The sequence below is a fragment of the Geotrypetes seraphini genome, chromosome 11 (assembly GCF_902459505.1).
Source record: "Geotrypetes seraphini chromosome 11, aGeoSer1.1, whole genome shotgun sequence".
NCBI classification, from domain to species: Eukaryota; Metazoa; Chordata; class Amphibia; order Gymnophiona; family Dermophiidae; genus Geotrypetes; species Geotrypetes seraphini.
The window spans coordinates 55106382-55118474 of record NC_047094.1 but is presented as its reverse complement, the minus strand read 5'-3'; the positions used below and the strand labels follow the sequence as shown (position 1 = coordinate 55118474).

Below are 12093 nucleotides of genomic sequence, written 5' to 3'. Positions count from 1 at the left end.
TTACAATTCAATTATTAAATTAAAATGCATTTTTTTATTTGTTATTTTTGGACCATAGACCTTAAAAGTCCACCCAGTACTTTCCTTAGTTCAAGCTACTAGAGTTGCCTTCAAAGCTCATTCCAGCCTATCCAAACTATCTCATCTTTTATGGGATTCAGACTGTGAAAGTCTGCCCACCGCTATCATGTTCCAAATTGTTGGGGCTCCGATCCAAGCACTCCCTAAACCGAATTGCCATATACAGTACAGGACACAGATTGTGCAAGTCTGCACAGTACCGGCCTTTAGTTCTTCAATTTATATTATTCAAAGAGATCTTCTGTGTTCATGCCAAAAGGAACGTGTAATTTTGAGTTGTCTGCCTTTAGGTGTTCCTTAGGTCTGCACTCGGCATTTGGGTGGAACCGTTGTATACTTGTGTATTTTACTTTATTAAATACTGTTTTTCCCAAAAATAAGACCTACCCAGAAAATAAGCCCTAGCATGGTTTTGAGGATAGCTCCTAATATAAGCCCTACCCCAAAAATAAGCCTTAATTAAGATCTCTTCCTCCCATCCCTATGTGCACTGAAATATCACTGACCCTCCCACCGTGTTATACCTATCCATCCCTTTGTGCACCGGAACACCACAGACCCTCCCACCATGTTATACCTATCCCTCCCTCCCATCCCTTTGTGCACCAGAACACTACCAACCACCTTACATAACTCCAAAGCCTCAAAACCAGTGGCAGCGCTCTGAATGGGCTGCTTCGCGGCCTTCCCTCTGCTGCGTCACTGATGATGCCGGCCATCTCCTAAAGCTACAGGGAGGGGGGAGGAAGTTGGGGTTTGTTGGGAAGTGTCAGGTGGGTGTTGGGGAATGTCAAGTGAGTGTTGGGGGGGTCCTACATTCGGGATAACATTTATAGAATTTCCCCCTAAATGCTGATGGTGAGAAACAAACATGTCAAGGAAAGCACACATTGGCACCTGTTTATCTGTGTTTAAATATGAGCCTTTCAAAAATTACCACAATGTGGCTTATACTTCCGGGTTTGCTTGTGCATGCGTACAAGAGCTGTGCTTACTACAAAACTTTTGTGTGTATGCACCAGGCACATTCTTCTCTTTTGCATTCAGTTTACTAGATGCAAAAAATTTGAATGCCATTGAGCATCACAGGTCTTGTTTTTTGCGCTGTTCCCATGCTCTTGGCCTTAGCAGCCGGCCTTTGAATATCAGAGTCTATGTTTGTTGTTGCTGGCTACTCTTCCTTCCCTGCAACTACCTGAAAATCCCCTTTCAACCAAGGCCTGCAGTCATTAATCCATAAATACTTGCTTCTGATATTTGATCAACCTGTTTGTATCCTTCTATGCTGTGTCTGTGTGTGATAATAAAGCATGTTATGTGGACTTTGACAATACAGAAAGCTTTCCTAGAGCAATGGTCCTTAACATTTGAAGTACAGTACTTTTCTTTGACTATAAACCAGGCTATAGCTCTTTGGGTGTGGCTACAAATTTGTCAAGCTGATAAATTTATCAGACTATCTTAAAGTAGCAAATTATAGGGCACATAAAGCATTCATGCTCCCTATCCCCCACCCACCCCAGCTGTGAAGTATCAGCAAAGAAATTCAACTTGATGTGCTCTCATTTGTGCTTTCAATTTGAGAGTGTTCAACTGGAATCTCTAAGATTTTCACAGCTATATGCAGCATTTGGCTGGACTCTATCTGATCTAGTCTAAGTGTCAGGCAAAAATCTTATTTCATAAAAACATCCTGGAATATTGTATGTAGTCAGGGTAACCATTATGTTTACGTTATTCTAGTCAGTGCCACAAAGACAATGACTCCTGTCAATGCATTCCATGAAAAGTGTTATTTTCTTTTTTATAAGCTTCAAAAATCAGGGACTGTATGTGCCTGTAAAGGTAGCACTATACAAACTTATTTATTTGTAAAAGCTATATTTTTTTTTTTTTTAATACTTAAGTAAAAGTGAAAGTATAATGAAGAACACATTTTAAAAATTACAAATAAAAGTAAAGAGTTATTGCTTAATATAATACTTTTTGAATAAAAAGTAAAAGTATATACACAGTATAGTTTGGAGCTGGAAAAGAGAAGTAGTGCTTGATAGGAGCAATAGGAGCTCTGTACATCCAGCTGGCTTTAAACAAGGACATCACTTCCACATGAATATTCTTAGCAGAAGGCCCCACTTCCTCTACTTTGGGTCAATAGGAGCCTGCTGGAACCAGGACAGAGATACGTGGAAGACACCAGAGGCATTGATTCAACAAAGACTATCTCACTCTCCAGTGCCTCACTAGGCTGGGACAGGACCAGTGCAAAAGGATTAGGAATCGTGGAGGTGCTGTTTATCCTTCTACTACTTTGGACATCTATTCGACTCAGAATTGGACCCTATTTTGGACTTTGAATTTAAAACAAACTGATAAAATATTTCTTCATTCAATGGGTAATTAAACTCTGGAATTCATTGTCAGAGATTGCAGTACAAGTGGTTAGCTTAATAGGGTTTAAAAAAGGTTTGGATAATTTCCTAAAAGAAGTCTATAAACCATTATTAAGATGGCTTGAGGAAAATCCACTGCTTATTCCTAGGTTAAGCAGCATAAAATCTGTTTTTCTCCTTGGGATCTTGCCAGGTACTTGTGAACTGGGTTGGCCACTGTTGGAAATAGGATACTGGACTTGATGGACCTTAAGTCTGTCTCAGTATGGCAATTCTTATGTTTTAAAACTTCTTGTTTTTAAAACTTCATTTACAGCCACACAGAGATTGACCCTATTTTTAACCCCATTTTACCTAGCCCAGATAGTGAGGTAGCTGTCCTCTGGCTGAAAACCATCTGAATAGTTTCTTCAAACTACTGACTGTGGAGACAAATGTCGTGAGAAAGAATGGACATTAGTTTAGTCTGTGTCTTATTCAAGCTACCTTAGTCTCGGACTTAAATTGGAATTTTCACTAATCCTGGGGCTTTCTGGATTGTTATAAGGTTTCACTTTGTACTTAAAGACTTTCACACAGTTTTCTCCAGCATCTACTACCAAAAGCTGTCCAAAGCTGGAGCAAGACACTCCCGTTGGCCTCCGTAGACCTTTGGATACCAGACAAACTGGAGGGCCATTCACTGGAAACAGAGTAATTTGTTTCTGCTGTTCATCTGCAACAATGATATTGCCTTCTGTGTCAGTACACACTCCAGCTGGATTTCCAAACTGGTGGCCATACTTGTCACTAATGGAGTAGATTAGTTTGTGGTTGTTACCAAAAATTTTGACATCACCACATTCTTCACTTACAACCATCCCCCCATCAGGTGCCAAGCTGACATAGCGGGGTCCACAAAGACCTGATACAGCATGAACATGTTGCACCTTGAAGGCATGGTCCACAGTAAAAATATAAACATTTCCTTGAGTGTAGTCTGCTACTAGTATCCTTCCCATAGAATCTACCCCAATCCCCATGGGGGATTCAAACTTCCCAATTTTTATCCAGTCACCTTGGGAAAACTTTGAATGAGGGTTGAAGATACGGATGACCCCATTAAGCATGTCAGTAACTGCCACCATTCCAGACCTAGTAACAGTTATATCTTCTGGAAGAAAGTATTCCTTTTCCCTGCCCCAGTCAACACATTGCAAGGATTGTAAGATGTGCCCTGAGCGGCTGAGGAGATGGACCCATGGTCCATTCTCACTACTCACATATGCAGTGCCATCCAGAGAACAATGTATACTGCTTGTTTGTCCATATCGAGATCCATCTGGGTTGGGGATTTGCAAAACTAAATTATTCTGTCGGAAGTAAAGGAGGTTTTTGATGTTCTCCAGGTCATGGCATATGACTTTGGTTTTTTCACTCAACTGCTGGATGTGATGTTCTTTAACCATCCCCATCCCCTGGTGGTAGCTCAGGATGGGACTGGACTTCTGGAGGGTATTCTCTGATTTTACCTGCAAGCTACGTACAGCCCTCAGGAGATTCTCCTTTTGCCTTGTAGTCTCCAGAGAATTGTCCATGGTTAGAAAGGTTTTCTGTTAAAGGACAGATGACATACATTATTGCAAGACACATTCTACATGTCATGATAGACTTACAATATTGTAACCAACCAAAATGTTCAGCAATCAGCTCAAGGCTTCATAAAGTTTGTTTAGATTTCTTTGCTTTTGAGGAATCCAGAAGGGCTTTTATTAAACTTGATATGTGAGATAGCTGTGCCTGGTTGTTGTTGGGGGGGTTTTGTTGGTTTTTTTTTTGGGGGGGGAGAGTGAAGGATTGAGTTGGAAGCATTGAAAAGATGGCTTTCTCTCTTTGTGATTTCCCATCTAGATTACTGTAAAGCCCTGTCTGTGAGTTTAGTTATCTGCTTGGTTTAGAGATGTCATGGGAACTGCACTGAATACCCAGTTCAGCAAAGGCAGCATTAAAAGTGACAGCCTTGATGCTTAAGATCTTGTGAGGATGGAAGTCCAATCAGGAGTTAAGATATAGTTAGATTTACCATTTGTGATATCTTCATTACAGCTCTTAATTAGGCAAAACATAGGAAGAGAGCTTTTACTTCAGCTAGTGTGGTGCAGTGGAAGAACCTCTCCAAGAGCTGCAGGGGGAGCTCAGCTATGCCACAGAGAGGAAGGGGTGACAATGTGGCTATCTAAAGCTTAGTTTTGTTGTTCTTTCTTGCTGTATTTTCTTTGTTATCAGTCAGTTAATTTTTTTTAATAGTATTAATGATAGTTTTATTTTGAAGGTAATTTTACAAAGGATGTCCATGTGGAAAACTGGGGACCCTTTTACTAAGTTGTGCTAAAAAGTGGCTAACACTATCCCCAGAGCAGGGTTTTCCCCACACGCTGAGGCCACGTATAGCATAACTAAATGGGGTGGTAAAATGGCCCCATTCTCTTAACCTTCAATATCGTGCTTAGCTCAAATCTTTTTGCTGTACCTATTATATTAATCGAATCTCTAGAGCAGTGATGGCTAACCTTTTTGAGCCCGAGTGCCCAAACTGCCGCACAAAACCAAAGAATTTCCTCAAAATGCCAGCACGTTCCTGTGACAGACTCAGTGTGAAGCTTCTCTTCCTCCCCCCACTTCCCCCTCACACACTGCCTGGCTCATAGGATACTAAGGGGAAGACAGGCAGGCTAAACATCCACTCACAGGACTGTAGCCAGCACAGGAGGATGGGCCACGGCCCACCGGGACAATGCCCGGTCCTCCCAATGGCCAGTCCGGCCCTGTTGCCAGGTGAGCTGCAAAGCAGACACAGGCACACTCGCCTCCCGCCGCGCCGCATATCTTAATTGCGGACCTTCCCGCGTGCCAGCTGCAAGGCCTTCACATGCCACAGTTGGCACGCGTGCCATAGGTTCGCCATCGCTGCTCTAGAGCATCTAACAGACCAAAACAATAATTATTCTCTACACTGAATAATCTTTCACCTCTTAATCCTCAACATATGCTGAACTCTTCCCTTGCAGACCAAGATTTTGCTATTTCTTTTATCCAAAATCACTTCTTTTCAGAACCATTCCCTCAATCTCCCCCACCTGATTTTACTTCTTCACAGGTATCACCCCGCTCACTTAACGTGGGAATTTCTTGCAGTTGGGCTGACTTTACTATACCATCTATGACTGCTTGTGAGAAGACCCTTGGTATTGGCGAAAAATGACCTGTTGTTTAGATCTAATACCTTCTGCCTGGTTTTCGGATGCTAGACATGACCTTTCTCCCTTAGCTTTCAATATGATAACTAATAGTTTATTGCTAGGGTCTGTTTCAATTGAATGGAAAACTGCTATCATTCATCCTATTATAAAGAATCAATCTCTTGATACATCCCTGGCATCAAATTTGCATCCAGTATTGAACTTACCACCCATCTCAATCAGGATTTCAGAAATTTCATTCAACCAAAACAATAATTACTTCCCTACTCAATGACCGCTACTCAGCCTTAGAACATGGGAAGGCAGCCCTTCTTATTTCAAATTTTGAATAAACTGTAAACTTTATAAGTTAATACATTACTACTGTATTATTACTAGAGGGAACAAAACAAACAGATCAAATGGAAGAGAAATGTGGTTTACTAAAACACACAACCCAACGTGGTCATCTTTCGCCTGAATGGTTGTGTCAGGGGCAAAACTGTAGGGGCTGTTTCGTAAGCATAACCCCTATGAGTAAACATCAAACCACAGCAACACTGCAGTTTTCTCTACTATGCAGCAAACAGCTCCACCACACGGTCAGCAGAATAAAGAGCATAACCCCTATGAGTAAACATCAAACCACAGCAACACTGCAGTTTTCTCTACTATGCAGCAAACAGCTCCACCACACGGTCAGCAGAATAAAAAGCATAACCCCTATGAGTTTGCTGCATACAAGAGAAAACTGCTGTGTTGCTGTAGTTTGATGTTTACTCATAGGGGTTATGCTTAGGAAAAAATCCCTATACTTTTGCTCCTGACACAGCCATCTAGGCAAAATGTGGCCACGCTGGGTTGTATGTTTTAATAAACTGCATTTCTCTTCAATTTGATCTGCTTATTGTGCTTCTTCTGATTAAGTGGCAGATCTTTGCCTCTTCTTTGTTTTGTGGTTTTGTTTTGGTTTTACTATTATTACTGTCATTAGTAATGAAACATGTTCCACTTGCTGAAAGATGTAATGGATGGAATTCTGACTCTCCCAGCTGAAGCTGTTGTTTTTTAAAATTTGATTAGTTCCCCTTTGTTTTAGGAAATAATAGAAGATACATTCCTATACAAACAATTTTTTCCTTCTACTACACTACTAATCATTTCTATAGCATAACTAGATGTACACATTGAGGGGCAATGAAGGGAAAGATGTCCAGAAATCCAGTAGACAAAATGTCCATTCTCAAAACAGCAAGACATCTATCTTGTTTTGAAAATGACCTATGTAGATGTTTTGGTCTTTAGTACGTCTATCTTTTATGGCCATTCTTGAATATAAATATGTCCACATGAAAAATGCACAAAAGAAATTTTTCAGACCTCAAAGCAGCCATCATTCTTAGCAAACTGTTCACAGAGATCTGAGCACAGCAGAGGGGCACTCTACGGGGTACTGCAGTGACTTCTGTCACATTTCAAAGTCCCAGGCACATGTCACTATAAACTGTTCATATTGTACTAGGCTTTAAGCCCGTTACATTAACAGGTGCTAGAATAGATGTGTGTGTCTGTCTTTCTTTCTCTCTCTCTATGGCCGCTTTCTGTCTGTCTGTCTTTCTTTCTGTCTCTCTCTTTCCTCGGCTGTCCACCACCACCCCTTCCCTGCTCCCCCTGTCCAGCAGTAGACCTTCTCCCTTCGTTTTACCTCCCCCCTGGCAAGCAGCATCTCTTCCCTGCTCCCCCTGTCAAGCAGTAGGCCTTCTCCCTTCCTTTTACCTCCCTCCCTGTCCAGCAGCACCCCTTCCCTTCTTCCCCTGTCCAGCAGCAGCCCTTTTCCCTTCGTTTTACCTCCCCCCTATCAAGCAGCACCTCTTCCCTGCTTCCCCGGCCCAGCAGTAGGCCTTCTCCCTTCCTTTTAACTCCCCCCTGTCCAGCAGCAACTCTTCCCTGCTCTCACATTATCGAAGTGGGCCGGCCTAGCAAATGCCCTGCGGCTGCTGCGTTTGCTGGTCAGGGGGTGAAAAGAGGCGTCCCGGCAGCGCAGGAGTCAAACTGCCATCACAAGCCGCCCTACGTGCCGCAAGCCGCCCCACACGCAAGAGGCATCCTGGCAGCGCAGGAAGCGCCCCACGTGCCACAAGCTGCCTCACGCGGCTCCGAATTTGGCACGGAGGCACATCACAGCAGCAGGGATCACAAAACCTAAGTGGATGTGTGCTTAGGGTTATATTATAGAGGATGGTGAGCCCTCCAAAACCCATCCAAAACTTACTGTATCCACTTGTACATCAGAACAATAACCCGTATGCCTGCAGGTGTCATCTTAAAGTAGGTATAGTAGGTTTTTGAGGGTTCACCAAACAATATAAGCAAGATATGGTGACATCTGTACCTGGAACTTTTAATGTGAAATTCATTGCAGTAACCCTTAGAGTGCTCCTCTGCTCTCTGGGATCAAATGTCTGTGTTAACATCTGAAGCTGCTTGGGTGAGAACTTTTCAACACTCCCTCTTAATACAGGCTAGAATGTACTGGTTTTTTAAAAACATCTTTGGGTGGTGGGAGGAGGTCGATGACCACTGGGGGAGTAAGGGGGGTCATGACTTAATCCTTCCAGTGGTCATCTGAATAGGTCTAGCTCTAAACATCTAAAAGAAAGCCCAGGACCTTTTCTTAAAGGCTTGATTATGCCTGATGAGTGTCCAAGTCCTACGCCTACCCTAAGCCCACCCAAAACACCCCCCCTTAAGATTTGGATGCATTGAGACAAAACAAGCAGAAAGACATCTAGAAAGTCTGTTTTAAGAATGCCTACTTGGATGTTTTGACTAGTAAGAAGTCCAAGTGCTGGTTTATGCTGTATTTTGAACGTCTATCTTTTTTGAAAATGAGCCCCATTATATTCAGGTACTTTATCTGTCCTTAATGGGCTTATAATATAAAGTTGTTTTTGTTTTTATCTGTGGCAATAGAGAATTAGGTGACATGCCCAGGATCACAAGGAGTTGCCATGAGAATTCCAAGTTTTATTTAAAATTTGATATACCGCTTAAAAGATTGTCTAAGCAGTGTACAAGGTCATGAACAGATAAAATCAGGGGATGAATAAAATTACACAACAGACTTAAGTGACATAATGAGACAAGGGGGATGGGGGGAAATACAATTTGTGATAGGAAAAAGAGAGACAATAAAGGTCAATACAGAAGGAGAAGGATACGCTCTTCCTTCTTTCTAAAGTTTGGAGATTACTTGTCATAAGCGTCTTTAAAAAGGAAAGTCTTTAGGTTAACCATAAATTTGTCCATAGGTATTTCTTCTCAGTGATGTGAGGCTAAGGCATTCCACAATATAGGTGCTGTATCAGAGAAAGTCTTCTTTCTAGTGGTATCATAAAAAAAGATGACGTAGGGAAGGAATATTTAGAAGGTGTTGGTTACCGGATCGAAGTGTTCTAGTTGGACAATGAGGGATGAGAAGTCTGTCTATAAATCCAGGAGTGTGTGTTAGTTTGGCCTTGAAGGTGAGCAGTAGGATTTTATATGTAACTAGTTTTTAAGCCCGTTACATTAACAGGTGCTAGAATAGATGTGTCTGTTTTTCTTTCTTTCCGTCTCTCTCTCTCCTTGGCCACTTTCTGTCTGTCTTTCTTTCTGTCTATCTCTCTGTCTCTCCTTGGCCGCTGTCTGTCTGTCTCTCTGGCCCCCTGTCTGTCTGTCTGTCTGTCTTTCTCGCTCCTTGGCCGCTGTCTGTCTCTCTGTTTGTCATTCTTTCTGTCTGTGTCTCTCCCTGGCCCCTTGCCTGTCTGACTTTCTTTCTCACTCCTTGGCTGGATGTCTCTCTGGCCCCCTGTCTGTCATTCTTTCTATCTGGTCTCTCCCTGGCCCCTTGTCTGTCTGTCTTTCTTTCTGTCTGTTTCTCTGTCTCTCTCCCCGGCCCCCTCCCTGCCTATCTCTCTCTGCCCCCCCCCGAGCAAACCAAGATTGCTACCTGCCCCCAGCACACCCCTCCCCCAAAGTAGCCCCTTTTCCCTCTCCCCCCTCAACTTTTTTTCTGTCTGTCTCTTTGTCTCTCTGTCTGGCCCCCTGCCTATCTTTCTCTGCCCCCCCCCCCCGAGCAAACCAAGATTGCTGCCTGCCCCCCAGCATACCCCTCCCCCCAAAGCAGCCCCTTTTCCCTCTCACCCTCCACTTCTTTCTGTCTGTCTCTATGTCTCTCTCCCTGCCCCCCCTGAGCAAACCAAGATTGCTGCCTGCTTCCCCCCCGCACACCCCTCCCCCAAAGCAGCCCCTTTTCCCTCTCCCCCTCCACTTCTTTCTGTCTGTCTCTCTCCCTGGCCCCCTGCCTATTTCTCTCTGCCCCCCCCCCCCCGAGCAAACCAAGATTGCTGCCTGCCCCAGCACACCCCTCCCCCCAAAGCAGCCTCTTTTCCCTCTCCCCCTCCACTTCCCTGTGCAGCAGTAGCAGCCGGACGCCTCGCAGCACCTTGGACACCCTCCTGCCGTTGCTGTCACCACCGCAAGCTGCCAAACGTATTGCAAGCTGCCGCACGTTGCACGCACCGCAAGCCACCGCGCGCCGCAAATGGAACACGGCACAGAAGCAGAAATCATGGCGGCAGGAATCACGCCATTTCAACAGTGCATGCGCGGGTAAGGCTTTTATTATAGAGGATTCTATGTGTGATTGGTAGCCAGTGAGATTTTACTAGGAGTAGGGTAACGTGAATTTTTTTGCATTATGAATTAATTTAACTGCCATGTTTTGGATAATTTGTAACCTTCCTATTTTATTTTTGGGGTTATTCCTTGATCTAGGGAGTTGCAATAATCAATTTGTGAAATCACAAGGTGAGTGTAGTAGAATATTAAGAGATGAAGGTTCTAGTAGACTGGTGACTGATCTGATCATTCTTAATTTCCCAGAATCTCAGAGCACTGCACTAACCATTAGACTACTCCTCCACTTCAAGAAAAGGTCAATCTGGGTGATCCAAGGGTGCAGAGAAGGGAAAACTGCAGCCCACCAGCAAAGTATGTCAGCACCTCTCCAACTTGTTATGATAAACAATGGAAATTAGCCATAAAACACGATTTAGGTTTAACTAAGATTCCAAGAAAAAGCCACAAGTCATTTACCTTCTATTTCCAACAGTCAGGGAACAAGAGGATATTTCTGGTTTAGCCACAAGATTCCTCTCTGGAAGGTGCCTCTGTACTCTCAACTGCAGAGCCAAGTGAATATGTCTTAAGATTTAGTCTTGGTTTAGATGTTTTCTGTTGTTAGTGACCAAGACTGAATAAACAACCCAGGCTAAAGTGCTTATTGTGTTAATAAAATAGTACTCCTTTCATAAACCTACAAGCAGTCTTCTATGCTATTGTGTCTCAACTTTAAGGCTTTCCCCTTTCTTCTTTGTAATACAATTAAGACTCCAAGGGCTAGATTTTCAAAAATCTGCGTTCAAAACCGATGGGCCACTGTCGCAGCCGTTACTGTAGCAATTTTAAAAATGCGAGTCATTCTCCAGAAAACGCTCATCAAATGAGATTGGAGGAGAGTAGTGAAGGCTTGCTAAATTTGCATGTGCATGTGCTGGTGATAACGAATAAACGCAAAAATAAAAAACAACAACAAATCAAGCTGCCAAAGTCAAAAAACTCCCCACCTGATACCCTCCCCCATTGGCAGCGGCAGATATGCCCACTCTCTCCCACCGGCAAGCAATGCTCCCCGACACTCCCCCTGACAGTGGGAGAGATGCCCACTCTCTCCTGCTGCCAAGCAATTCACCCCCTAACACCCTCCCGGCAGTGGGAGAGATGCCCACACTCTCATGCTACCAAGCAATGTCCCCCGCCAGGGGTTAGATGCCCACTCCCTTCTACTGCTGCCGTCAAGCAACCCCACACCCCTGAACCCCCCTGGCAACAGAAGAGATGCCCACTCTCTCCCTTACAACCCAACAGACTGTTAGAAAAATGTTATAGATATGGGATCAAATATGGCTGTGAGCAAAATAACTCTCTGAAAATATTAACAGAAGGGGACCATATTTGGTGCTGGTGAAAAATCACTGCAATACATGGTCCAATGCATTTCTGTGGGAGAAGCAGTTCCACCTTCTGACACACACTTAATACGACCACACAGACAGCTCCCCCTGCTCCCTTCCTCCAACAAACCAAACACATACATACCAACACACAGAAAAAAACCAAACAAACCTAAAATACATATACAAAACAAGACAAGACACAGACACAAACAGAAAGATATATACAGAAAGAGAAAATAATTCCATTAGGCTTGCTCCAAATACTTTTGCTATTAGGCATATTCCCCCTTACCTACTGTCACACCTCTATCCCTGCTGGGCTGGGTCTGATTTGGATCTGCA

The 12093-nt window shown here is 43.5% G+C and overlaps 1 protein-coding gene across 2 annotated transcripts; it reads right to left on the bottom strand.

The window, feature by feature from the left end:
- Positions 1 to 1909: 1909 nt before the first annotated feature.
- On the bottom strand, positions 1910 to 12093 carry NHLRC4 (NHL repeat containing 4). 2 transcript variants are annotated; one of them, XM_033914580.1, is made up of 2 exons: positions 12044 to 12093; positions 1910 to 4066 (listed from the first exon to the last, which is right to left on the bottom strand). In XM_033914580.1, the coding sequence occupies exon 2, from the start codon at positions 4049 to 4051 to the stop codon at positions 2957 to 2959; it is 1095 nt and encodes a 364-aa protein (XP_033770471.1). In that variant the 5' UTR covers positions 4052 to 4066; positions 12044 to 12093; the 3' UTR covers positions 1910 to 2956. The 2 variants fall into 2 exon arrangements, with proteins under 2 accessions (XP_033770471.1, XP_033770469.1); XM_033914578.1 differs by lacking the exon at positions 12044 to 12093 and adding an exon at positions 10832 to 10923.

Excerpts from the sequence above, each read along its gene's own strand:
- NHLRC4 (XM_033914580.1), bottom strand. The coding sequence starts at position 4,051 with ATGGACAATTCTCTGGAGACTACAAGGCAAAAGGAGAATCTCCTGAGG.